Here is a 26,916-nt window from a genome sequence, read left to right as displayed (position 1 = left end):
GCCGCTGCATCGTTGGAGGCAACTGAGTCTGGCTTCTGTTTCTGCTTCTTCTCTTTCTTCTGGGATTCTGCCAGTACTCTGATGAAGATAGTGCGAGAAGGGGATTGCTTGCTTTTATAAGAGTGATGCATAAGATCTGAACAGCCTCAAAAAAATCATAAAATATGATTATTGATGTATTTTGAAGTCGAAAATAGAATTTTCTGAAGATGCTCTTAAGCCATAGCTTTCATGCATGGGGTCCGTTTTGTGATAATAAATGGTCACTATTCCACCCACTTGATTCTTTGTATCTTCTTCTAATTGGCGGCTTTGTTTTTATTGCATTTATGGCTTGTTGGTGTGGTTCTAAAGCATGATATAACATAATAATTGATTTGGAATTGAACTTATAATTAATATGTGGGTATAATTTTTATCAATAAAATTAATTTGAGGATATTATTTAATGGAAAATCTTGCCCATTATGACATCTCATTTGCCAGTGGGTTGCCAATTTGATATCCTTTTTCTGGCTTTTTCATCCAATTGGCCTTCAGCACTTTAATTTTATTTTGTTAGAATGGTGTATGCCATCATAGATAATTGACTTTGATTTATGTGTTGTTCTCTTTTTTATATATATATATATATAAGGATCATAATTTAACCATAATAAATTTATGAATAATTTTAATAATTAATTTAAACTTTCACAAGTACAGTAAAATATAAAAAAAACATTGATAATTTAATTTATGTCCTATTTAATCCTTAAGTTGCCTAAAAAATTTATTAATTACAATTCCTCTAGCAAATTAATTTACTAATTAGTTATCTTATGCTCAGTTATCATATTTAACAGTAATTAAATATTTATAATATTAACTAAAATATAATTAATCCCTAACAGTATCATTAAAAAATTAATTAATAATTACTTTTTTAAACAATTGATTGATTGCTTAAATTTATTAAAGTTAATTATTATTATTAAATAATAAAAATTTTAATTATCACCACTTAATATCTAATCAACTTTAATTGAAAATTAATAAGAATTCATTCTTAATTAAAAATTAAATTTGTTAATTATCCTATACATGCAATAGACATTTATAATGTCTTAGTGATCATAATTACAACAATAATTAATCTTACTAAAATTTAATCAACATAATTAGTTTTGTTAATCCAAACTTGCACTTAAGACATGTTTCCAAAATATGTGAATCAGATGCTTTTAACAATTTCAAAAAACAATCCATTATGTTTCCAAATATAAAATAATATATTTTTGCTTTACCTTTTTTTTAAAAAAAATATTTTTGCTTTACTTAAGAGCATGGTTTTGGTGGAAAAAAAAAATAAAGAAAGAAAACAAAATCCAAACAGGACTTCAGCAAACCCGTGGTGCCAATTTCATTCAGTGATAAAAGATCGAGCTTCCTCAGTAAGATAGATGGCTATAATATTCTTCACTAAGGCAACAATTTCATTCTGGAAGGAAAGAGAGAATCTTCATTAGCGTTCTGGTTTTGTATTCTTCTGTAACCCTAGCTACATTTAGTAAATATCATCATTAGTAACTGGATCCAAGCAATTTGGAGTCAGATTTATATCTTTATTATTTCTTTCTAGGTTTAGTTGACAGCTCTGTTCATTGAAGCAAATTCACACACATCATATATGTAAAATTTGAATTCAAAACTTCTTGATTGGTAGTCAAAACTCTCCACCAACAGATCAAAATGAGCTTGCATGTTTAGTAATCCTCAGAAGGATCCATATATAACAATGATAAGCAAGTGAAGAAAGAAAATTGCAATTGATAAGGCACATTGAACTTTTCTTTGTGAATAACAAGTGTTTATATAAGTGCCATCAATGAAAATGTAACAGTATTCATATATATTCGGACTGAACAAAGAAATGAAAATATAATTATAAACATAGGGAACAAATTAAGAACCTAAAGAACAAAGGAGGGCAGAGTTCACCACCACCTTTCGATATTTTTCAGCCGGACATGTACACTTTGTGTTTATGAACTCATTATCTTCAGGATCTCTGTAAGCTGCACTAGAGTTCACTACCAGCAAGTCTTCCTCTCAACAGCAGACCTGACTCTAGCGATGAACTCATCAACAGTCATAGTTCCAAGCTCACCACTATAACGCGACCTCACAGTTACAGTCTGGCTTTCAACTTCCTTAGGTCCAACTACTGCCATCAGAGGAATCTTCTGCTTTTCTGCATTTCTTATGAGCTTAGGTAGGCGTTCACCATGCGAAAGCTCGGCACGAATGCCGGCAGATTTCAAATCGGAAACTACCTTCTTGCAGTAGTTCACCTGAATTATTTATACAAACAAAACATTTTCATACTGAGTCGTTTCTGAATGTTACATTCTGCTACGAAGAAAATAATACAGAAAATCAACCTATGTGCTTATCAAATCCATGCCAAAGCCACAGATACTAAATGAGTTATAAATGACATGCTTCCAGGGCAGAAAATGGTGCATAAGATTTCCTCTTGAAAAATCTAAAAAAAATATTAGTTCCTTTTTTCTAGTAAACGAATTTGGACCAAAATAGAAAAATATTTACTCAAGAAAACGAGATTAACAACTAATCATGGTCATTAACAGCTTTGTCTCAAATTACTTGTTTTGATCGATTGCACCCTTCTTAAAACCCATTCTTTCCTAGGAAGGGCTGCATTCCTCAAAAATTTAGGTTTAGATAAAGCATTTCAATAACATAAATCAAAAGTCCAGAATCTACACAGAAAATTTCCTGGGCAAGATCTTTAATTAGTGAAAAAGATAGAAACCAAATGATACTCGGACCATACCTCAGAATCAGTGACAGGCAAAAGACGGGCTTGAATAGGAGAGATCCAGAGTGGGAAATCACCAGCATAATGTTCAATAAGGACGCCAAAGAATCGCTCCAAAGACCCTAGAATGGCTCTATGGATCAATATAGGACGTCTTTTCTCAGCATTTGAATCTACATAAGTTATGTCAAAGCGCTGAGGCAAGTTGAAATCAACCTGCAGCAGTAGCACAAACAAGCTTCTCAGAAATTTTTTTCTATTATCAAATAATAATTAACGAGAACAAGCTTTGATTAGTAAGATTATGTCCGAGAAATAACAGGAAGAAAATGTTGAATGACTAACCTGGACAGTGGAACATTGCCATTTCCTCCCAAGTGCATCTTCAATTTTGAGATCAATCTTCGGACCATAAAATGCGCCACCACCTTCATCAACTTGGTAGTCCCAACCTTTATCGCTCAAAGCTTCTCTCAGTGCAATAGTTGCTTTTTCCCATATATCATCACTGCCAACAAACTTCTCTGGCCTAGTTGAAAGGTTTATTTCATATTTTCTAAAACCAAATTGCAGCAAGATCTCTTGTGTCAAATCAAGGACACCCCTGATTTCATCTTTGATTTGGTCATCCAGACAAAATATATGTGCATCATCCTGCATCATCCAGACAAAATATTTGTTAAGCTCTTGTATCATATTCAGCATCAGACGCACTTGATTTTATTGCAAATGCCAATACAGAAACTGTCTATAGGAAGGCGTGTAAAACAAGTGGGGAGAAACATGGCACAAAGTTTTAAAGGGTAGAAGCCATGCAAAGCATAAAATTCACTTATATAATAATAATCTGGTAGCTACTTATTATATGATCTTTGAACCACTATTTATAATAAAGTATCCTACAAGACAAAACAACATAATCAAATTTATCCCAAACGAGCAAATGATCATATTTCACATGAAAATTACAATAGAGGTTAATAAATACTAAATATAAATCAATAAAAAAGATATAATGATAATTCAATTAAATTACTATGAGAAAAATAATTCATATTTGTCCTACATTAGATCTTCTTACAATAGAAATCATGAAAAAGGCATACCTGCGTAAACCCTCTGACACGAAACAGGCCATGCAGGCTACCAGAGAGCTCATAACGATATACTGTTCCCAATTCTGCCACTCTGATTGGAAAATCCCTATATGAATGTAGCTTATGCTTATAAACTAAAATGTGGTAAGGACAATTCATGGGCCGAAGCTGATAGAGTTCATCCTCAATATTCATCTGATCATACATATTTTCCTTATAGAAGTCCAGGTGCCCACTAACTCTCCAGAGATCTGCCTTTGCAACGTGAGGAGTATATAGAAGTTCATAACCATGATGTAAATGAATTTTCTTCCATGAATCTTCAATGATGTGCCTAACTATGGCACCTTTAGGATGCCAAAACACAAGGCCACCACCAGCATCTTCCTATAAAAGGTTCATGAGTTGTCATGATAATTGATTGAAACCAAAGGATCAGATAGTGCTAGTCAAAGGTTACAGAAATTTTAAAATTTTCAGCAGTTGCCTGACTCAAAAACATAATTAAAAAAGAGGTCATATAAGGAAGCTAAGCCAATTGATAGAAAAAACAATTTACTAAAAGAAAAACCTACTCTTTGTAAGCATATAATCATAAAAACCCATCAAATGACCATTAAGTAAGCTTTTCAAGAGGTACTAAACCATTAAACCAGAAAAAAATCCAACAAACAAAAAACTTATTTTGGCAGGTTACACACATACTGAAGAACTTAACTTAAGGTTTAAAATTTCACACAAAAATTGAAGTTAGCTTTAAATTATCAGTATTAAGATGCAAATTACATACAAAAACAAACCTTTTAGATTATTAAAAAGAAATGATATGTAAGTTAATCACAATGTAACGACTCCCAAGTTCAGCATTCAGTGACAGTTTATGATCTTTTAAGTCACTTTAATAAATTATTAGTCAAGCTTACACAATACTGGAACTTTACAACCCAGGCGTGTGAAGAAGAGCAAAATATTTGTAGCAATAATACATTAAAAAACATCAGTCTAGTTGACTAGGAAACAAATATTATGCAAATGTTATGATTAAGAGGACCTGAATAGAAAATAAATCAAGATCCTGGCCCAAACGTCTATGATCACGGCGCTTTGCTTCCTCTTTAAATTTCAGGTAAGCTTTCAGTTGCTCCTCAGTCTCCCATGCTGTGCCATATATCCTTTGCAGCATTTGCCTTCTTTCATCTCCTCTCCAGTAAGCCCCAGCAACAGATTCAAGTTCAACAGCCTTTGCGTTAATATACCCAGTAGAGTCGACATGGGGTCCAGCACAAAGGTCCCACCACTCATTTCCTGTTTGTAGTCGATCATATTGTGCAAATATTTGATTGATAAATAAAAAAATGCACAAAAACATAGACAAAATAGCATATCAAACCTATATGATAAATAGTTATAGAATCTTGCTTGATGCTTTCCAAAATCTCCAATTTGTAAGGCTCATTGATCGCAGATATTCTGTTTTGAGCTTCTTCTCTGGAAACCTCTTCTTTCAGTAAAGGTAGATTGCGTTTAATGATCCGATCCTACAGATGATGCAAGAAATAAATTCCGTGCCCTGAAATGATAAGAAAATGAATACACTCCCAATTAAAAAATAAAGTGACCTTCAAACCATGATTCACAACATTCTTACCATTTCCTTTTTTATTCTCTTCAAATCCCTATCTGTTAAAGGCTCCATGTCAAAGTCATAATAGAATCCATTATCAATCCAAGGACCAATTGTAACCTTCGAATTTGGGAAGAGTTTCTGGACAGCCATGGCCATGACATGTGCACACTGAAGTATACAACAAACATCTCTTTTTCAGAAATAAAATATAACAAATATATCAAGACACGTCGTTGATAACAGATAACTTAATTCTTCAAAGCGCTATTTGCATAACAAGAAATAAGACCAGATTCATTGGCACACCAACCATAAAGATTAGAAGAAAATATTGCCTATGAAGGTAAGAAATTAGTCTGTACAATCAATTATGGTGATACAACGATATCTCTGAAATGTTTTTTTTTTTTATTTATTACTTCTATTTGTGGCTTGCTCTTTCTAAAAAGCTAATTTCACTCTCTTGCCACAATAGCGATCCGAAGATACAAAATGTATAAAGTCACCTATTTAAATAGTATCTGAACTGAAGAGGACCCTCATTAAGAAGTTATATAAATCATAGCATACATTTGGCTAACTCTCATCCTAAGAAAAACTACAAGTACGCCCACTTTTCATGTGCATATAATACTTTCTACTGTATAAAATACTTCTTCGAACCAGTAAGGAATGTAAAAGACCACAATAGCACTTAAAATACCATCTCAGTGAAAAGTCGCCTAAGTAGTAGGCTCAATCCAATCCTTGATAGCCAAGCATTGAGCTTAGTCAGAAGTCCCATATTTTTTTAACTAAAGAAACTTGGCCAAGAGTCGATTGTTATAAACTCAGCCAATAATACTCATTCATTGTGTACACTCATGACTACCGATGCAGGTACCAGTTCATAGGTATCTTACAGGTAAATTTAGGGTCGAGCGAAAGGAGGATCCACTCCTCTCTTGGAGTCATTCAAGGGACTCGCTCAAGAGCTGAGAATGAGCTTAAGATTGGAGCATGGTGGACCAACACCAGTTACCTCTGCTAACAACACATATCGCCTCTAAAAACATCTCTCAAAACTGGGTGGATCCGAAGGCCCCATCAAAACACTACTCGCCCCTTTCCACCTCAATGGGGCGACCCCAAATCGGCTTTTCGCTCAATGCTAGCCTGTTCTCATGACCACATTTCGACGATCCTAGCCCCTTCTCATCTCAATGAGGCGATTCCATACCAGCTTCCAGCCAACATCAATGGGTTTCCATAAGCTCACTCGACACCCTTCTCAATCGCCATTCCACTTTACACTAATGGCCAAACTACAACAAAGACTAATGGGACAATTACAATACCCAAGACATACTCCATGTATCTTTCTAAACCCTATTAAAATGGGAAGAAGCAATAAACAGCAAAAGGAGGAAGAGAGGGGGCTGGCACACAAGAGAATACATAATCAAACCCACAATAAAGTCCATAAGAAAAGAGAGATATTGTGTCATTTTTCTCTTTCTTAGCTTAAACTCTACAGTCTAGAGCTCCAACTTTCATTACTCTTATATCTCTGGCTTATATTATAAAGATTTTGTCTAGATCTACACTCTCATCTTCTCTCTTTTTCTGCGTATTTAGACTTTATTACCTTCTCTTCACAGTCTCTCAGTTAATAGGTAGCACGAAGTATAGCCCGATATAATCCACCGAACATAACAGGATTAAACATCCCCTTGGATTAAGTGAGGCAAAAATATGCTATCTACTGAGCAAAAAAATTGCTAACAACTGAGCAACTTGAAACCTCGGAGAATACTGTGAATCCTGAGTACACCACTTGCCGCGAACTGCAAGAAATGGAAGAACAACTCCTAAATTCCATTTAGGTGCTCTTGCTTCTGCTAGCCACCTACTACGAACAGTCAACGCGCTCGAAGAGCTAGCCAGTCTCGATGCACATCATGAGCCATCGAAAGAAGCGTATGTTTCAGTTCCAGTTACCAACCTTGCTCGCCCTAGGCGAGAGATGAGAACTCTAGTCCAATTTTCGAATGAACCAAGAAATTGAACCAGGGCCGACTAATGCCTTATACAGATCCATCTCTAAAGAAAGAGTACTTCCCAAGTTCAATGTACCTCACGTTGAAGCCTACCGAAGAAAAATTGATCCTACGAATCACATGGTGACTTTCGAGTCTATGACTTCTCTCATTGACATCGACGACACCCCCAGCATCGCTCTTCTTTACTACTATAAAAGACTCGGCGTTAAGGTGGTTCACTCATTTACCTAGTGAAGTGATCACATCCTTCACCAAATTCAAGGGATGTTTATCGTACAATTCGTCAGTAACCAGAGACCCCCCAAAAGTTCGCAAGTTTTGCTAAAAAAGAAACAAGAACCTAATGAGTCGCTAAGAAGCTTCATATTGAAGTTCCATAAAGAAATGCTCGACATAAAAGGCCTTGAACCGATAGTCGCCCAAATAGCCCTGACCCAAGGGTTGAGATAAGGTCCCTTTTGGTATGAACTAGGCCTGCAGCAGTCGAAGATGCTGCTAGAACTATTAGAACTCACCAACAATCATGTAAATATTGAGTACAACCAAGTAACCGAATCTTCCACAACCGCCCTACACCATGATATCGCCATAAGTAAAAACCTCTCCCTAGGGAAAAGTAGAGAAAGGACTAGTTCCCAAGAGAGAAAGAACCAAGGATCAAGCTTCCACCGTAATCGGGGGTGTCATAATCCATACGAGGAACCTGCTCGTCCAAGATTTTCAAAAACAAAAACACCACTAACACCAAGAATCGAAGATGTGCATAGAGAGGTTGCTCACCAACCTCAAGAATATCCAAATTATACTTCGCTGAGGGTATCCATAGCCGAGCTTATTGAGGCCATCTAAAATAAGGAATTCTTCATACGACTGTCACCTATAAAGATCAACAGCTTCGGAGATATGCCAAGATACTGCGCATTCCACAAGAATTATGGGTGTGAAACTGAGTATCATCACCTACACAATATGATCGAAGAATTCATCAAATGAAGCAAGCATAAAGAATTCGTCCTCACAAATCCAGAGCAAAGGCCAAGAAAAGCTTTAATAAAAAATAACAACAACAAGCATAGGTCGGCTCGATAAATCAAATTTGTAGGGGTAGTACCCACAATCATGGGAGGCAATCGAAGAGATGTTCCTACACATGCGAAGAAGCCATGCATTGGAGAAATCAATGCAGAATCGTACTCACGATCTACTGACGACACACCATAATGAAGCCATTCTTGTTATAGCCCTGATCGATAACATTTTGATAGATACGGGGAGTTAATCATTAAGGCAGTCTTCGACGAGATGAATATGCTCACCTCTCAGCTTGTTCCTACAACAGGACCTTTTTACAAATTCTCAGGAGAGTGTAGGGAGATTAAAGGAATAATTTCCCTACTTGTCACACGGGGCGAAGGAAACCATCAGTACACTGCCATGGCATACTATGTCATGGGAAATGCCCCAGCTACCTACAACACCATATTTGACAGGCCACTACTAAATACCTTCACAGCCACGGTATCCACATAATACATAGTAGTTAAATTTCCAGCCAAGGGAAAGGAAGTCACGGTGAAAGGCAATCAAGCTCAGTCGTGTACCTGCTACCTGCGAGCAATCGATTTAACTGATTGCTCCAACGAAACCCTCAAGCTTGACATAGAGTGAGTGTTGCAATCCATGACCCTGAGTTTGAGATTTTGATGATGACAAATAATATTGTCTGAACTACTATTCATTGAATATCTTTGATTTCTGTCATTGTCTATGAGTACTAACATTTCAGAAAAATCACAAGTTACTCATGACAACAAGAAGACTCAAGGCTGGGTAGAGTAGGAGTGTGAGTTTGTACATTGTAATTTTCCATTTATTTTGTTTTCTCTTTTCTTGAGTCTGGCCACAAACTGTATGTAAATCTGAGCAACCATGCACACAAACAGGGGGAGAGGGTTTTAAAAGAAAAATATAGATTTTTTTCTCTGTTGATTGTACTGTACGAATTTATGTCGTACTGTATGATCTGATCTAGTTAGAACGTCTTTCTGTGAACAGGTCGTACTGTACGATTCGTATCGTACTGTACGATGTGTTACAAATCCAAAACCCTAGCCGCCGGATTAGTTTAAGTAAGTTTTATCAGTCGTTCGTACTGTACGAAGCGATTCATACTGTACGATTTATTTTGAATACTTAAATTAACCTGTGATTAGTGGAATAAATCAAAGATTAATCTCTGATTGGTCATCATACTGTATGAACCCGTTCGTACAATACGATGAACCGAGACTGTTTTTGATCGTCCCGGAGTTCGTCCTGGACGATCCCTTGATTTTTGCCTAATCGTACTGTACAAAGTGTATCGTACCCTACGATGTACAAAGACGAGTTTTGATCATCTCGGACTTCGTCCTGGACGATCCCTTGAATTTGACTATACGTACTGAACAAAGTAGGTCGTACCCTACGATGTACAGAGACGAGTTTTGATCGTCCCAGCTATCGTCCTGTACGAACAGAAGAGATGAGGATCGTACGGTACGAGTTTATATCATACTGTACGATTATATTTTTAACTGTTCCCTCGTACCAGGACGAAACTCATTTATACTAATCGTACTGTACAATGTGGAATCGTAATGTACGATAGTAAAGGCTAATTTGAAAATTTTCAGGGTTTTTGTAGCCCGTTTTAAGTATCAAAAAATAATGTTTTTAATGTGTGACTAAGAGAGAGGAACGTGAGTAGAGATGGAATCCTTACGAGAGAGCTCTTGAGAATATTTAGGGTTTGAAAGAGGAAGAAGAGGGTGAACTTGGTGAGGGAGATCACACGGTTGCTTCGTTCTTGTTGCACTTTATTCCTCTTGTGGCCCGTGAAGATCTTATGGTAGGCTATCTGAGGGGGAGACTCTTCTACGTCCGTATTCTCTAAGGTTCTCTGCCTTCTCCAGGAGGAAGAAAAACGAGAAGGTACGTTGCCGTCGCCAGAAGGGTGAGAAAAGCGTTTGGCACTCCGCCACGCCGGGTTGGTGAAAGTGAGTCTCGTGAGGGCTTCTCCGCCTTGCCGAGGGGGAAAAAGGAGAACTATAGTTTTATAGTGAAATTCCCGGAGTGGAGGACTCCAGGGAGCGTGCGTACGTCAAGTGACCGAACCACTATAAATCTCTAGTGTGATCTTTCCCTTACCGCTTTTTACTTTTGCTTGCATTTGATTTTCATTATAACTGCTTGGTGAAATTCTCTGTGGAATCCATTATTGCTATTTGTGTTCAGGTATTCGCTTCCGCATTAGTTAAATTTTTGTTAAAAAATTTAAAAACATAAAAAAAAAACTTTAGAACTCCTGTTTAGGATTTTTTATTGCCACAAGATTTTCGCAATTCCCCCCCCCCCCCCTCTCTTAGCGCATCTAGTAATTTCAATTGGTATCAGAGCAGGGTTTCAAAAATAGCGTTTTAAAACCTTGAAAATCGATCATGTCTCATTTTAGTAATCATAATACTACGGAGGGTTATTCAATAACCTGTCCACCTCTTTTTGACAATATCCCTTTTGATTTCTGGAAAATTAAAATGTCTACTTTTTTACAGTCTATTGATTACTGCATGTGGATGTTAGTAAATGATGGTTATGCTGCACCTTATAAACTTAAGAATAGAGTGAAAACTCAAGTGCCTTTCAATGAATGGAGCAATGAGAATACGGAATTAGCTCAATTAAATACAAAGTGTTTAAATTGTTGCTTCTATGCATTAAAATCTGAGAACTATATGAGAATATCTACTTGTGCTATTAGTAAGGAGATTTGGGATATACTATGCATCACATACGAAGGAACTAGTGAAGTTAAACAGTCTAGGCTTAACATTCTATTGCATGATTATGAACTCTTCCGTATGAAACCTAGCAAAACAATATCTGACATGTACACTAGGTTTACCCAAATAGTGACATCCTTACATGTATTAGGTAGAGAAATTTCGAATTCTGAAAAAGTTAACAAGATTCTTAGATGCTTACATAGTTCCTATGATGCTAAAATTACTGTCATAACTGAATCTAAAGACCTAAACGTTTATTCTATTGATAATTTGCTTGGGTCACTCATTGCATACGAGCAAGGAGTGATTCAAAGGCAAAGTGATGCAGGTGAAAAGGAGCGAACGGTGGCATTAAAAGCAAACAATTCAGAAAGTGAAAGCTCTGCAGGGGGAGGAAGAATATGACATAGTCTTGATGACCCGACAATTCAAGAACTTTTTGAAAAGAAAACAAAGGTGTCATCAAAACAACTGGAATAAAGGTAAAAGCTTGAGGAGTACTAAAGTTTCATCTGACATAATTTGCTTTGAGTGCAGGAAGCCAGGTCACCTCCGAGCTGATTTACCCAACCTAAAGAGCCAACCAGCTAAGGAAAAAGGGGAGGATAAAGCCAAGTACAAGAAAGGGAAGATGAAGACACAAAAAACATTTTGAGCCGACTCTGCCTTAGAATCATCAAAAGAAGCAGAAGAGAAGGTAACAAATTTGTGTCTAATGGCTAACTATAATCTTGATCAATCAGATCAAGATGAGGTATGTCAACTTTCATATGAAAATTTATTACTTATTTCTGAAAAAAATTCACGACTCGTATAGGAAACTGAAAAAGATGCATGCTAGTCTTAATATTGATTTTAGTACTTTACAAACTGAGCATGCTAACTTAGTTAAAAGAACATTCTAATTTAGATAGAGATCACATGTCCCTGCTTGATAAGTATGATGCATTAAATAAGAAGTATACTGAACTAACATAAGCGCATGAATCCTTGAAACCCACTTATGTTGAACTAGAAGAGGCTTTTCACAAACTAGACAAACTTGCATTAAAAGTAGATCACAGTGAGTATTTGTTAAAAATAGAAGTTCATGGATTAACATATCAAAACAACACATTGAAAGAAAAAATCAAAGAACTAGAAAAAGAAAATGCATCACTCACATTAGCCCAATTTAACAAACCCCCAGCACTGCATGTATCACAAAACTTTAGGAAGAGACAACAACACTCACATAGGATAGTAAACCCATTTCCCGGTGTTAGGTGCTTCTCTTGTGGCATGGTAGGTCACATATTTCACACATGCACGATTCAACATAGGACACACCTAGTATGGAGACCTAAATTGTATTCATCACAGCATAACATGCATACATCTCATTCATGCAAGCATAAGCAGGAATCCAAACTCACTTGGGTTCCCAAATCTAATTCTTGAATGAAATTGTAGGGATACTCTCACAAAAGACCTAGTGAAAGTATGTGGTACCTGGACAGTGGCTTCTCACGACATATGACTGAAGATATAAAGAAATTCATTTTACTAGAGACCAGGACCGGAGGCAAAGTGACATTAGGAGACAACACTACCAGGAAAGTGGTAGGCTCAGGTATTGTTGGTGATGCTAAGAATTTTTTAATTGAAAATATTTTATTAGTTGATGGTTTGAAGCATAACTTACTTAGTATTAATCAATTATGTGATAAGGTTTTTGACATAAAATTTCTCTCTGACAAATGCCTGATTAGTTTAAATAACAAACTTGTTTTAGAAGAAAAAACGAATGAACAATGTTTACATGTTAGACCTTGATTGCATTGATAGTTCAAATTCTTTTTGTTTGAAAATAATAGTAGATGACTCATGGTTATGGCATAGGAGACTATGACATGCTACTATGAAAACACTTAGAAACATCACTCAGAAAAAGTTAGTTAGAGGTGTACCTAAGTTAGACTTCACTAAGGACCATTTATGTGATGCTTGTCAATTAGGAAAACAAATTAAATCATCCTTTCATTCAATTAAAGATGTGATCACCTCTAGGCCATTAGAAATACTACACATTGACTTATTTGGACCCGTTAGCACAGCTAGCCTAGGAGAAAAAAACTATGGATTTGTGATTGTAGACGACTTTATTAGATTCACTTAGGTAAGATTCCTAGCACATAAGAATAAGTCGTTTGAGGAATTTAAGGTATTCTCCACATGGATTCAACGGAAATTAGGATATGAAATCTCAACAATCCATAACGATCATGGTGGAGAGTTTTAAAATGAAAGATTTGAATCATTTTGCTAAGAGATAGGAATATAGCATAATTTCTCAGCCCCTAGAACGCCCCAGTAAAATGGTATAGCAGAAAGGAAGAATAGAACCTTGGTAAAAGCCGCTAGGGCAATGTTAGCGGAGTACACCCTTCCTAGATATTTTTGGGCAGAAGCGGTTAACACAGCGTGTTATGTTTTAAATAGGGTGAACATTAGGTCAAAACTGAATAAAACTCCTTAAGGGTCAGACACCGAATCTCTCACACTTACATGTCTTTGGTTGCAAGTGCTTCATCTTGAATAATGTAAACTTCCCTTAGGAAAATTTGATCCCAAGTCTGATGAGGGTGTCTTCTTAGGTTATTTATCTGTGGTAAGGCATATAGAATCTTTAATAAGAGAACCTTAGTAGTATAAGAGTTCATCCATGTAGTATTTGATGAATCAGATAAACCCTCTGAATCTAAAATTGAAGAAGATGAAATAGAGGCAATTCAAGAAGTAGAAACTATAACCATAGGAGAAAGGGTAGAACCTCAAGAAGATTTGCCTAGATAATTGAGATATTCTTCAAGTCATCCTAAAGAGTTAATTTTAGAAGACCCGTCATAAGGTATAAGAACTAAGCATGGACTTAGGAAGGAGGTTAGTCACTCGACATTCATATTTATGATAGAACCCACCAGTATAAATCAAGCCTTAGGAGATGAATTCTGAATTCTGGCAATGCAAGAAGAACTGAACCAATTCACTAGGAATGATGTTTGGGAATTAATCAAGAGACCTTAAGAATAGAGTGTAGTTGGAACAAAATGGGTCTTTAAAAATAAGGTGAATGATTTAGGAACAATAATAAGAAATAAAGCCAGACTAGTAACTAAGGGATACAACCAAATTGAGGGAATAGACTTTGAAGAAACATTTGCCCTAGTGGCTAGACTAGAGGCCATTAGAGTGCTCTTAGCTTTTGCTTGCTTCAAGAACTTCAAACTATATCAAATGGAAGTAAAGAGTGTTTTTTTGAACTGGGTAATCAAGAAGGATGTCTATGTTGAGCAACCCCCCCGGATTTGAGAGCTCACAATTTTCAAACCATGTATTCAAATTAAAAAAGATATTTTATAAATTAAAGCAAGCACCTAGAGCCTGGTACGAAAGACTTAGCTCATTCTTATTGGATAAAGGATTTGTAAAGAGTAATGTGGACACTACACTCTTTTTACAAAAAGTTAAAGAAGAAATTCTCATTGTTCAGATTTATGTGGATGACATTTTATTTAGATCTTCAGACAAAATTTTATGTGATGAATTCTTAAAAACAATGAGTAATAAGTTCGAAATGAGCATGATGGGAGAGCTTAATTATTTTCTTGGCTTTAATGTGAAACAAATGGATAATAAAATTTTCCTTAGCCAAACAAAATACATTAAGGAGGTTCTAAAAAAATATGAAATGGAAAGCACTAAGCCCATGAACACGCCAATGAGCTCCTCGATTCAAATGAACAAAGACCCTAATGAAAAATCAGTAGACCAGAAAAAATATAGATGAATGATTGGATCTCCCCTCTACCTGACTGCTAGTAGACCGGACATAATGTTTAGTATATGCCTATTTTCAAGCTTATCTTAAAGAGTCTCACCTAACTATGGTCAAGAGAATTCTTAGATATCTATTAGGCACCTCGAACTTAGGAATTTGGTATCCTAGGCACAACACTTTCTTTGAAATCTTAGGGTACTCAGATTCTGATTTCGCTGGATGTAGGGTAGATAGAAAAAGCACCTCTGGTACCTACCAATTCATAGGACAATCGCTAGTTTCTTGGTCTAGTAGGAAGCAAAATTTGGTAGCCCTCTCCACAGCCGAGGTAGAGTATATTGCAGTAAGAAGCTGTGTTGCACAAGTACTATGGTTGAAACAACATATTCTTGATCTTAGATTACCTGTAGGAACCATCTTAATCATGTGCGACAACACAAGTGCAATATACATCTCTAAAAATTTAATTCAACACTCTCGAACAAAACATATAGACATTAGACACAATTTCATAAGAGATCATATGGCTAAAAGAGATATAGAATTGCATCACATCGTTACAGGAGATCAATTGGCAGATATATTCATGAAACCATTAGATTTTAACACCTTTAGCACTTTGAGGACGAGACTAGGTGTCATAGACATTAATGCATAAAACAAAACAAAAAACAAAAAAAAACCAAAAAAAAATTCTTTTACTTCTAAGGTTGTTCCTGGTCATCACACACTCACTACACAAAACCTCGACAATTGACACTTTCTTTATTGTACTGTACAATCCAATATCGTACTGTACGATATATCTAAATCTACACAAATCACAACCCAGTTACCAAATTCTCCTCTGTTAATCGTACTGTACGATCTCTTCATACTATATGATACAGGTGGCAGTCATTCAATTCGTTTTGTATGACATAATTGATCATCGTGGGGTATGATATCTCCTCTTCATATTGTACGATCCACGTTAGCGAAATGGATGAGTACGACTTAAAGGTGGCTGGTACGATATAATTGCAGTTCGCACTGTACGATCCACCTGTTTGTACTGTACTAAACTTTTCATCAAGAGTCGTACCGACGACCCTCGGTACGATTGAAATTCTTCTGATCGTACTGTACGATACCCATCATCTGTATGATTTGACCGCCTTTTTGTACATGCTCGTTCAGACATCACAATTCCCCCATCGTACTGTACGATATTAGATCGTACTGTATGATGTCTAAAAAATTCTATAAATTGGCTTCATTAGCAAATTATTTCACTCACAATCACTTAATCTGCTTGTCTTTCCAAAAATGTCGAGTTCTAGCAAACGAGGTCGTCTAGTAGTTAGAAGCTCATCTTCATCTTGCCGTCACAACAATCATTTCCTAAATGTTGAAAATGAACTCTTTTCACAAGTTCAAGGACTATAAGATTACACCGTCCCGGATGCTCAATCAGGCAGTTTTAAATTTCGAGGTAATAAACCTCTTCGCTTCCACCACTTTTCAAATTCTCCTTACCTTGGCTTTCCCCTACAACTCAGAACTCTTATTTGAATTTCTAGCCAACCTTACCTACACTGTCGACAATACGACCTTCCACTCTTTTGTCTACAGCCAACACATAGAAATTACTAAGACTGACATCGCCCAATACATTGGGCTGTCCACTGAAGGGCCTAGGACTCGTTCCTTTCTCACAAATGAATTCGACTAGAGTGATGTCAATCATGTCCTTAGGAATGTAGCCTTCTATCAACAGCAGCCTCTTGTTCAATCCTTAAACCGAATGCTCGAATTATTCAGTACGTCCTTCGCACTTCGATCATACCCAAAGCAGGCGACCGAATCCGCATGACCCCGAACTTATCAGTCGCTACATACCTTATAATGTTAAACACAAAATTTGATGAAGCAGATTTAGTTATTGACTATATCCAAAATATGACTTTAGTTCGCCACCCTACTACCCGCAGGAAACAAAATCTAGCCCTTGGCCACCATATAAGATACATCCTTCAACATAAATACCAATTAACCTATCCTGATGAACCTGATAATTTACCAATATTTTATACGGATGCATATTTCCGTATTCTCTTTTATCGGGGGCAAGAGCCTGAAGAACCTGATTTTGATGATGAAGAATGAGAAGCTGCCCTAGAAGCAGCTCCTGCTCGACCACGACGGCATGCAACACCACGAGCACCTGCACCAGCCTACCCTCACGATGATTTGGTCGAACGCTTCGACCAACTTCAGAGTCGTCTTGACACACACATACAAGAACAGCATCAGCAACATGATGATGACATGCGAAGGTTTGGGGTTAGTTCAGTCTGTTGTTGTTTGTTGTCTTGCTGTTGTAGTTTGCTTATGCTTTTGTTTCCAGATGTTTCAATGAAATGCATCTCTTTTTTTTCTTCTTGTTTATTTCATGTTGTTATTAATTAATAAAAAAAATGCCTTACAAACTTGCCTATAACAAACATTATTTGACATCATTAAAAAGAGGAAGATTGTTGCAATCCATGACCCCGAATTTGAGATTTTGATGATGACAAATAATGTTGTCTGAACTACTATTCATTGAATATCTTTTATTTCTATTATTGTCTATGAGTACTAACATTTCAGGAAGATCACAAGTTACTCAGGACAATAAGAAGACTCAAGACTGGGTAGAGTAGGAGTGTGAGTCTGTAACATTATAATTTTTAATTTATTTTATTTTCTCTTTTCTTGAGTCTGGTCACAAACTGCATATAAATCTGAGCAACCATGCACACACACAGGGAAGAGGGTTTTAAAAGAAAAATATAGATTTTTTTCTATGTTGATCGTACTATACGAATTTATGTCGTATTGTACGATCTGATCTGGTTAGAACGTCTTTCTGTGAACAGGTCATACTGTACGATTTGTAACGTACTGTATGATGTGTTATTAATCCAAAACTCTAGCCGTCAGATTAATTTAAGTAAGTTTTATTAGTCGTTCGTACTGTACGAAGCAATTCATATTGTACGATTTATTTTGAATACTTAAATTAACACGTGATTGGTGGAATAAATCAAGGATTAATCTTTGATTGCTCATCGTACTGTACGAACCCATTCATACTATACGATGAATCGAGACTATTTTTTATCGTCCCGGAGTTCGTCCTGGATGATCCCTTGATTTTTGTCTAATCGCACTGCACGAAGTGTATCGTACCCTACGATGTACAAAGACGAGTTTTGATCGTCCCGGACTTTGTCCTGGACGATCCCTTGAATTTGACTATTCGTACTGTACGAAGTAGGTCGTACCCTACGATGTACAAAGATAAATTTTGATCGTCCCGGATATCGTCCTGTACGAACATAAGAGTTGAGGATCATACGGTACGAGTTTATATCGTACTGTACAATTGTTTTTTGAACTGTTCATAAACCCTCGTACCAGGACGAAGCTCATTCATACTAATCGTACTGTACGATATGGAATCGTACTGTACGATAGTAACGACTAATTTAAAAAATTTCAGGGTTTTTTAAGCCCGTTTTAAGTATCAAAAAGTAATGTTTTTAATGTGTGACTAAGAGAGAGGAACATGAGTAGAGAGTGAATCCTTGGGAGATAGCTCTTGAGAAGATTTAGGGTTTGAGAGAGGAATAAGAGGGTGAGCTTGGTGAGGGAGAAGTAGTGTGAGGGAGATCACATGGTTGCTCCGTTCTTGCTGCACTTTATTCCTCCTGTGGCCCGTGAAGATCTTGGGAGGCTCTCTGAGGGGGAGACTCTTCAACATCCGTGTTCTCTAAGGTTCTCTGCCTACTCCAGGAGGGAGAAAAATGAGAAGGTGTGTGAGGGCTTCTCCTCCTTGCCGAGGGGGCAAAAGGAGAACTATAGTTTTGCAGTGAAATTCCCGGAGTGGAGGATTCCGAGGAGTGGATGTAGGTCAAGTGACCGAACCACTATAAATCTCTGGTGTGATCTTTCCCTTACCGCTTTTTACTTTTACTTGCATTTGATTTTCATTATAACTGCTTGGTGAAATTCTCTGTGGAATCCATTATTGCTATTTGTGTTCAAGTATTCACTTCCGCGTTAGTTAAATTTTTGTCAAAAAATTTAAAAACATAAGAAAAAACTTTTAGAACTCCTGTTTAGGATTTTGTATTGCCACAAGATTTTCGCAATTCACCCCCTCTCTTGGCGCATCTAGGAATTTTAGTGAGGCCTAGGCCTCGAGACAACCAAAGCCATTAAAAAAGAACCCACAGCGAGAAATGAACCAAGAAAATCTTTCCAAATCAGCACATCCTTCAGCAGAGAACAACGTGAAAAGTTGGTACAAACTCTCAGCATCCATCTAAAAATATTCGCACGGACAGCTGCAGGCATACTAGGCATGAACAAAGAAATTATATGCCATCAACTAAATGCATAGAGATACTCTCGCCCCATCAAGGATCAAAAAGATCGCTGCTTTACTCATCAGACCCATTCGACAAGTAGAACTACTCACCACCAATTTCATCAGAGAAGTCAAATATCCTGATTAGATTTCGAACATAGGTGATGGTTCAGAAATCAACCGGCAAAAGAATAATGTGTGGACTTAACTAATTTAAACTCAACATGCCATAAGGATGGCTACTCGTTGCCAAGGAATGACGCCCTAGTCTACTCATCGGCGGGACATCCTATTATGAGATTCCTAGATGTCTTCTCAGGCTACCATCAGATCAAGATACATCCTAAAGATTGCAAGAAAAAAGTGTTCATCACAACAGAAGGCCTATACTGCTACAAGATTATGTCTTTTGGATTGAAAAATGTTGGAGCCACCTACCAGAGTGATAGAAAAGGTTTCCAAGAAATAGAAGGATAGAAATATCGAAGTATATGTGGATGGCCTGCTAGTCAAGAGTAAATCTCTGGATCAGCATATCAAAGACCTACAAGAGACATTCCTCACTCCCAAAAAGTACAAACTGAGATTGTATCCACTTAAATGCAACTTCAGAGCTGGTGCATGGAAATTCTTATGGTTCGTTCTCACACCTGATAGAATCAAAATCAATCACGATAAACTACAAGCCATACTCAACATGAAGACGCGCAGAACCGCCAAAGAAGTCTAGCAACTTATAGGTCAGGTCAGATTGCCAGACACTACTGTTCATCGAGAGAGAGAGAGAGAGAGAGAGAGAGAGAGAGAGAGAGAGATGCGCCCCCTTCTTCAAAACTCTTAGAAAAGCACAGAAATTATCTTGGGGATATGACTGCAATGCCAACTTCCAACAATAGAAAAGTCTCCTCACTCTTCCGCCAATTCTTCAAAGACCTCGGCTAGGCGAAAATTTGATGATAAACCTCGGAGGAAAGAATCAATAACCCATCTACCACGTGAGTTGCATGCTTTGAGGTATAGCAACAAATTTTCACCTGGCTGAGGGAAGAAGAAAAGAATCAATGACACCATCAGTTCAGTACTCATCAAGGAAGAAAGAGAGAATCAATGACCCATCTACTATGTGAGCCGCATGCTCCGAATGTGGAGCAAAGACGCCCCATCATAGAAAGACTTACATGGCACTAGTCAACTCAACTAGAAGACTGCGACCCTGCTTTCAGAACCATTCTTTTTAGGTGGTAACTGATCATCCTCTCAAGGTACTTCTCGTCAAGCCTGACCACTTGGGTCGATTACTCAAATGGTATATTGAACTCAGTGAATTATTCATCACATACACCCTAAGGATAGCTATCAAGGCTCAACCATTTATCGACTTTCTCGTAGATTGCACCAACCAAAGCACGACCTTAGAGACGACAACCCAACCTTGCTAGACGTTGGACATAGAGGACGCATCAAGCAAGCAGGGAGATTGTGTAGACATTATTCTAAAATGCCCTACCAGAGTTTTCATCGCCCAATCTATCAATTTCAAATTCCAAGTCACCAACATTCAAACCGAATATGAAGCTTTACTCACGAGATTGTGATTTGCTTAAGGGTTGGGCATCATTCGTCTAGAAGTCTACTCAAACTCGCAACACATGCTGAACCATATCAATGGAAAATAAGAGGTCGCAGAAGAATTGCTCTCTAGATACTTGTTCAAAGTCAAAATTAAAATTAGCGAATTTGAGTATTTAAAAACCACTCAAATTCCCAGAAGCCAGAATCAACTCATCAACCTTCTTTCCAAGCAAGGAAATATTGATGGAGAACCAGGAATACGAGTCTCTATATATGCCATCATGGAAGAAGAAATAGCACAAGCAGAAGCGGACCCCTCAGCTCCATGTCCAATGAGTTGGATGTATCCTTACATCAAGTATCTGAAGAATGAATCAATCGATGCCGAGGTTGGCGAACCCGTCGATTTAAAGTCAAGGCAATCAACTACCTGCTACTCAAAAAAACCATCTATTCAGGAGGTCCACATCCTCACTCAATCTCAAATGTGTACATGAAGATCAAAAGGAAACTTTACTACTGAAATCTATTCAAGCGAATGCAGAAGCCACTCCAACAGACCCACTCTTGCCCACTGGATCCTTAAAAAAGGATACTTTTGGCCTACTTTAAGAAAGGACGCTAAGGAATATTCTAAAAAATGCATACAATATCAAAAGTTTGCTCCAATGTAGATGCAACATTCCTACAAGCTGCACTCGATCACAAGTCCCTAGTTGCTCGCCATGTGCGGATGAACCCCGTTCCCGCCATTAATAGATCAAAGAAGATTCATCTAAGTTATGATCAACTACTTCACCAAATGGCTTGAAGCCAAAGCACTTGCCCGCATAACTTCCACTGTAGTTTGATTATTTGCCGACATGGAGTTCCCTTCGATATCATTACAGATAACGAATCATAATTCTCTGATCAAAGCCTCAAAGAATTATGCAACATCCAAGAGGCCTCAAGTTCACATCTATTCATCATCCTCAAACTAACGGACATGTTAAAGCCGCCAACAAGCTCATACTCAACCTCCTCAAGAAAACATGTGAAGGCGCCAAAGAAAAATGGGCATAACTACTTCCTTCCATATTATGGGCCCTCAGAACAACTTCGTTAACCACCAGAAGGCACACACTCTTCTCAGCCTCACACAATACTGGGGTTGTACTCTAAATAGAGCTTGAATTGCCAAGCCATAGGATGATAATTACAACTCACGACACGATCATCAAATCCAACAAATGGGAAGTATCCAATTTAGAAGGCATATGGGAAGCCATCAACCTATTAGAAGAACTTCGAGCGCAAGCCGCACTCAGACAAGAGAAAATTTAATTCGTCTCTCTTTTCTCAATTCTCAAGTTAATTAGATATTTTTCCATAGGGTTTGGCTAATTTTTCATGGAAAATTTTGTATTCAAAAATTGGGAGTAGCCAAAAATCAACAATAACTTTAAGCTTCATAAAGCCCCTCTCTTTTTTTTTTTTTTTTTGAAAAAGTGCATCAAATTGCATTAGAAACAAAACAAGAACTAATTACAAGTAAAAAACGGATCACATTCCTCCTTGAGTAAATTTAGCAACAAGGAAGGAATGCTATGAAAGGAAAAACTATCAAAAAAGAAACTCCTCTCCAATGCCATAGTAGCACAACAATTAGCTACTTTATTACAACCTCTATAAGCATAGAGGAAAACGACTTTATTGAAATCATTTAGGAAACACAAATCCTTAGTCGGCCATCTATCAACTTGCCACTTGTTCTTCTTTAGAGAGTCTTGAATGAACTTGATAACATTGGCATTATCACTCTCAATGATCAGCCCTTTATACTCCAACATCTAGCTTCTCAAAAAATCCTTCACCGAGAAAACTGCATAAAGCCCCTCTCAAAATTGCCAAATTCAACGATTTTAATTTGCCACATAAAATTAGTGAAATGAAATCATTTTCTAAAATATGTTTTCTATAAGCAAGCAACCAAATAAAACCTCTTTGGATTCAATTCATTACACTTGCTAGCTAGCCTAATCCAAAATTCTCTAATGAAGCACGCGCCCTTTAAAAATAATTATGCTCTTAAGACTTCTCTTTTTAATCAAGTCATGTAATTAAAATTTTATGAAGCTCATATGAAATATTATAAAATTATATTCAATGGATGAGCTCAATAAGCTTGTTGCTATATTGACAACATCAAAAATAAGAAAACTTTTTTGCGGCATTTCAAAACCTTAAGGGGCTATTTTGTAGCAGGATTTATGCCGGATTTAAGGCAGATTTGACAGAAATCCAGCTAAACGGTCTAAAATGCAAAACCAAATTTCACGGTAAATGAAAGCCGCCGTAGAGGAAAAATTAACCCTTTTCGTGGTAAACCCTGGATTTCTGAAATCCTTTGATTTGGCAAATTTACAGGATTTGGCCGAGGAAGATCACAAAAGGGAGAAAGTTAACTTCACAGCGAGCGAGCTCCCATCGTTGCTTCCAATCAAAATGTCATAACTTCCGATCCAACAGGAAGAGAATGTCTTCAAGGAGGGAAGTCGAACAGCGACAAAGGAGTTGAAGAGAAGAAATAAATGGGAAAAGCAAATCGTAGGGCGTAGGCTATGGAAAGAAAGGATCCCATTTAGAAAAATTATTTAAAAAGAGCAAACTAATCTTAATAATTAATATTTATGAATTAATAAGACATTAATTTATGTAAATTAATATTATTTATAAGCTATTTTAATGAAAATTATTATATTTAATTAATTAACTAATTAATAATTAATAAAAATATTAGATTAGGCTAATTATAATTTTATTTCAATTTGATAAATTTTTTAATTTTCTATAAATATAAATGTTTAGTTAAAAAAGATAGATATATATACATTAGTTATAAAAAATAATAATTTAAATAATTTAAACTATTTTTAATTAATTTATCTAAATAGAAATGATGAGATAATTAACTTAATAAATTATTAATTAATAAATAATCCATTTGTTGATTAGATTATGTATGATTTAAATAGTCTATTTCGGGGGACTTAAGGATTTACAACCTATTTCACAATTAATTATCTTACAAATATAGATTATTTTCCTAAATAACAATATATATAATTAAATGAAATTAATTTAAAATGAGTAAACTAATCTTAAATTTATTGTATATGTTCGTATTTTATATACCAAACTTTGTTGTATTTTATTTTAACGTCTGTTGTTGTATTTATAATATATTCAAGAAATGTAGTGTCAAATCTCTTAAACCAGTTTAAATTCAGAATTGAATAAGCCAAATAGTTTACACAAGATTTATCATAAATGTTAGCCAAACATTTTAAGGATTTAAGTCCCCCCCCCCCATTTTAGCAAAATCCTAATTTAGAGCTGTTGCGGGCTTACGAAATTACAGGCGGCGATAGAGATTTTGATTCTGACGTCTTGTGTTGTTGGCGTATAATAGCACACACAGAGAACACAAGATTTTTTACGTGGAAAAACCCTTAAAAGGGAAAAAACCACGAGGCCTAGCCCCAGTTTGAAAATGATTCCGACTATATTTTGAATTTGTTCCAAAGGAAGACTGGATAACCTCCAGGGGAGGAACAGATTACAATTAATTACTTAAGTAAAGACGTCGAAGTTCGTCGTAGACGTAAAAAGGGAACCGATAACTGAACTCCGCGGGCGCCTTGGAGGTAGGTGACGTCGGGTCTTTCCGTCACGACACGTAGGGGCTCGTGTGTGGGCCATTGCAACCGACGTCGGGGTCTTTTGGCACGAACGCGTACCGGGCCTTCGGGTGCGGGCCTTCAAACTGACGACCGTCGGGTCTTTGGCGGCAAGGGCGTACGGGACTGACGTCGGGTCTTAACGGTGGTGGTCCGCGCAGTCCTTGTGGTGGTCCCGGCGAGTTTCACTGCGCGTCGCCCGGCGCGTGGGTCGCCGACATAGATTCCTGCGGGGCGTCCCGGCGGTGGTCCGGCGAGATTCCTGCGGTGGTCCGACGGTGTCCGGCAAGGTTCTGCGGTGGTCCGGCGGTGGTCCGGCAGCTGTCGAGGAGGAACTCCTTCCTTCTCTTCCTCCTTCTCTTCTCTTCTTCTCTCTCTTGCTTAGATACTCTCTTGTGAAGAATGAGGACTCTATTTATAGATTTTCTGGAGTGGCATGGTCCGTAAATAGGTGTGAGATCAAGGGCGAATAGGGAGTGGTCAAATGGACGGCCGATATTGAATCCTACGATCGTGCACCGTTCGTTGGACAATTGGAGGCCTTAATGATGTCGGAATTTAGTGATCTTGGGCTCGTTGGATTCGTCTCGTCAAGTCGTTCGATTCGAGTATAAGCTCGTCAAAATCGGAGACCGTTTGGTAACTCAAATTGCGGTTTGAACCTTCCGACAGCGCTTTGAACTCTTGATTCGGACTTATTTGGGCTCGGATTGGGTCGATCTTGGTGTTGTTGGGTTCATATTTCCGAGACGCTCAGTTTGACTGTAAGCTCGTTGAAATCGGAGTTCGGATGCTCCTGGATTTAATTTTTGAAGTCTCCAACTAGTTTTTGCCTCGAGATTCGTGCCTGATCAAGCTAATTTTGTATGACGCATCAAGAGCATTTACGAAATTCAACTTAAATGAAAACCTAGGTGCTACCAAACAGCCCCTAAAAGTGACTCAGATGAACAGTGATTATCAAAACAAAGGGGGCAAAATTAAAAAAACTATCTAAGAAATCAGGAACTGAGAATAAAAGAACAAATTGAGAGTAGCAGTCCCACCGTATGTCGGATGCAGAGGAGCTTCTCCGACGATTCGTTAGTCGGAAGTACGACCATCTCCTCAATAAACTTATCGCTCTCTTTCTTCTCCTCGGTATCGACTGGCGCTTGTGGCGCAGCCGCCATGGCTGAGGCGAAGAAGGACAACGATGAATTGGACTTGCGCGGCGTAACCCTAGATGTCGCTGTAGCGATAGATCGCCGGGAATCGGCATGGATGAAACCACCTGAGTGCTGAAAAGCTAAGGTTTTGGGTCCGGTGAACAGAAGAGAAGTGGAGACTGTTACCATCGATGCGAAATTAGTTGCTGTGTGGCGGGTAATCTTCGTTTTCTAGTTTTAGATAAGGAGCAGCGCGGCCCGTGCTCGTACACGTGCTCATCACGAGAATTACTTGTGACCGATGTGTAATTATAAAATAACAGCATGGAGCTTTTGTCTCCTCATATGGATCGGCTATATGACAAATATGATTTTTTTTTTTTGTCATTGTGTTCAGTTAAAAGTTAAATTCTCATTTAAATTGAATAAAAAAATACTATTTCTAATATTTTCTAATTAAGTCTTTTTAGGTCTACCTCAATCTTTCTTAATATAAGTCAAATCTAATACCTCAACTTCCTAATCGAGTCATCAGAATGCCTCCGTTTAATGTGACCAAACCATCTAAGGCGATTCTCTCTAATCTTATCTTCCATTGGAGCTACTCCGGGCTTTTCGCGTAAATGCTCATTTCGTATCCTATCTCTAAAGGTCAAGCCACTCATCCACGTAAGCATCTTCATCTCTGCAACACTTAACTTAGTATTATGCTTCTCTTTTAATGGCCAACATTCAGCACAATAAAGCATTGTAGGTCTCACCACCATCTTATAGAATTTTCCCTTAAGTTTGAGGGAGACTTTTCTATCGCACAATAAGCCCGATGCATTCCTCCACTTTA

General features: G+C 37.3%; 1 protein-coding gene across 1 annotated transcript; it reads right to left on the bottom strand.

Annotated features, from left to right (window-relative positions):
* Window positions 1–1,789: 1,789 nt before the first annotated feature.
* LOC110110212 (threonine--tRNA ligase, chloroplastic/mitochondrial 2) lies at window positions 1,790–26,354 on the bottom strand. Its single transcript, XM_020841592.2, has 8 exons — window positions 25,974–26,354; window positions 5,570–5,716; window positions 5,312–5,459; window positions 4,973–5,226; window positions 3,931–4,308; window positions 3,170–3,478; window positions 2,840–3,040; window positions 1,790–2,333 (listed from the first exon to the last, which is right to left on the bottom strand). The coding sequence occupies exons 1-8, from the start codon at window positions 26,262–26,264 to the stop codon at window positions 2,073–2,075; spliced, it is 1,989 nt and encodes a 662-aa protein (XP_020697251.1). The 5' UTR covers window positions 26,265–26,354; the 3' UTR covers window positions 1,790–2,072.
* Window positions 26,355–26,916: the final 562 nt, after the last annotated feature.

This window comes from Dendrobium catenatum, unplaced genomic scaffold, assembly GCF_001605985.2.
Source record: "Dendrobium catenatum unplaced genomic scaffold, ASM160598v2 original_scaffold_109250, whole genome shotgun sequence".
Classification (NCBI taxonomy): domain Eukaryota; kingdom Viridiplantae; phylum Streptophyta; class Magnoliopsida; order Asparagales; family Orchidaceae; genus Dendrobium; species Dendrobium catenatum.
This window is presented reverse-complemented; position numbering and strand designations above follow the sequence as displayed.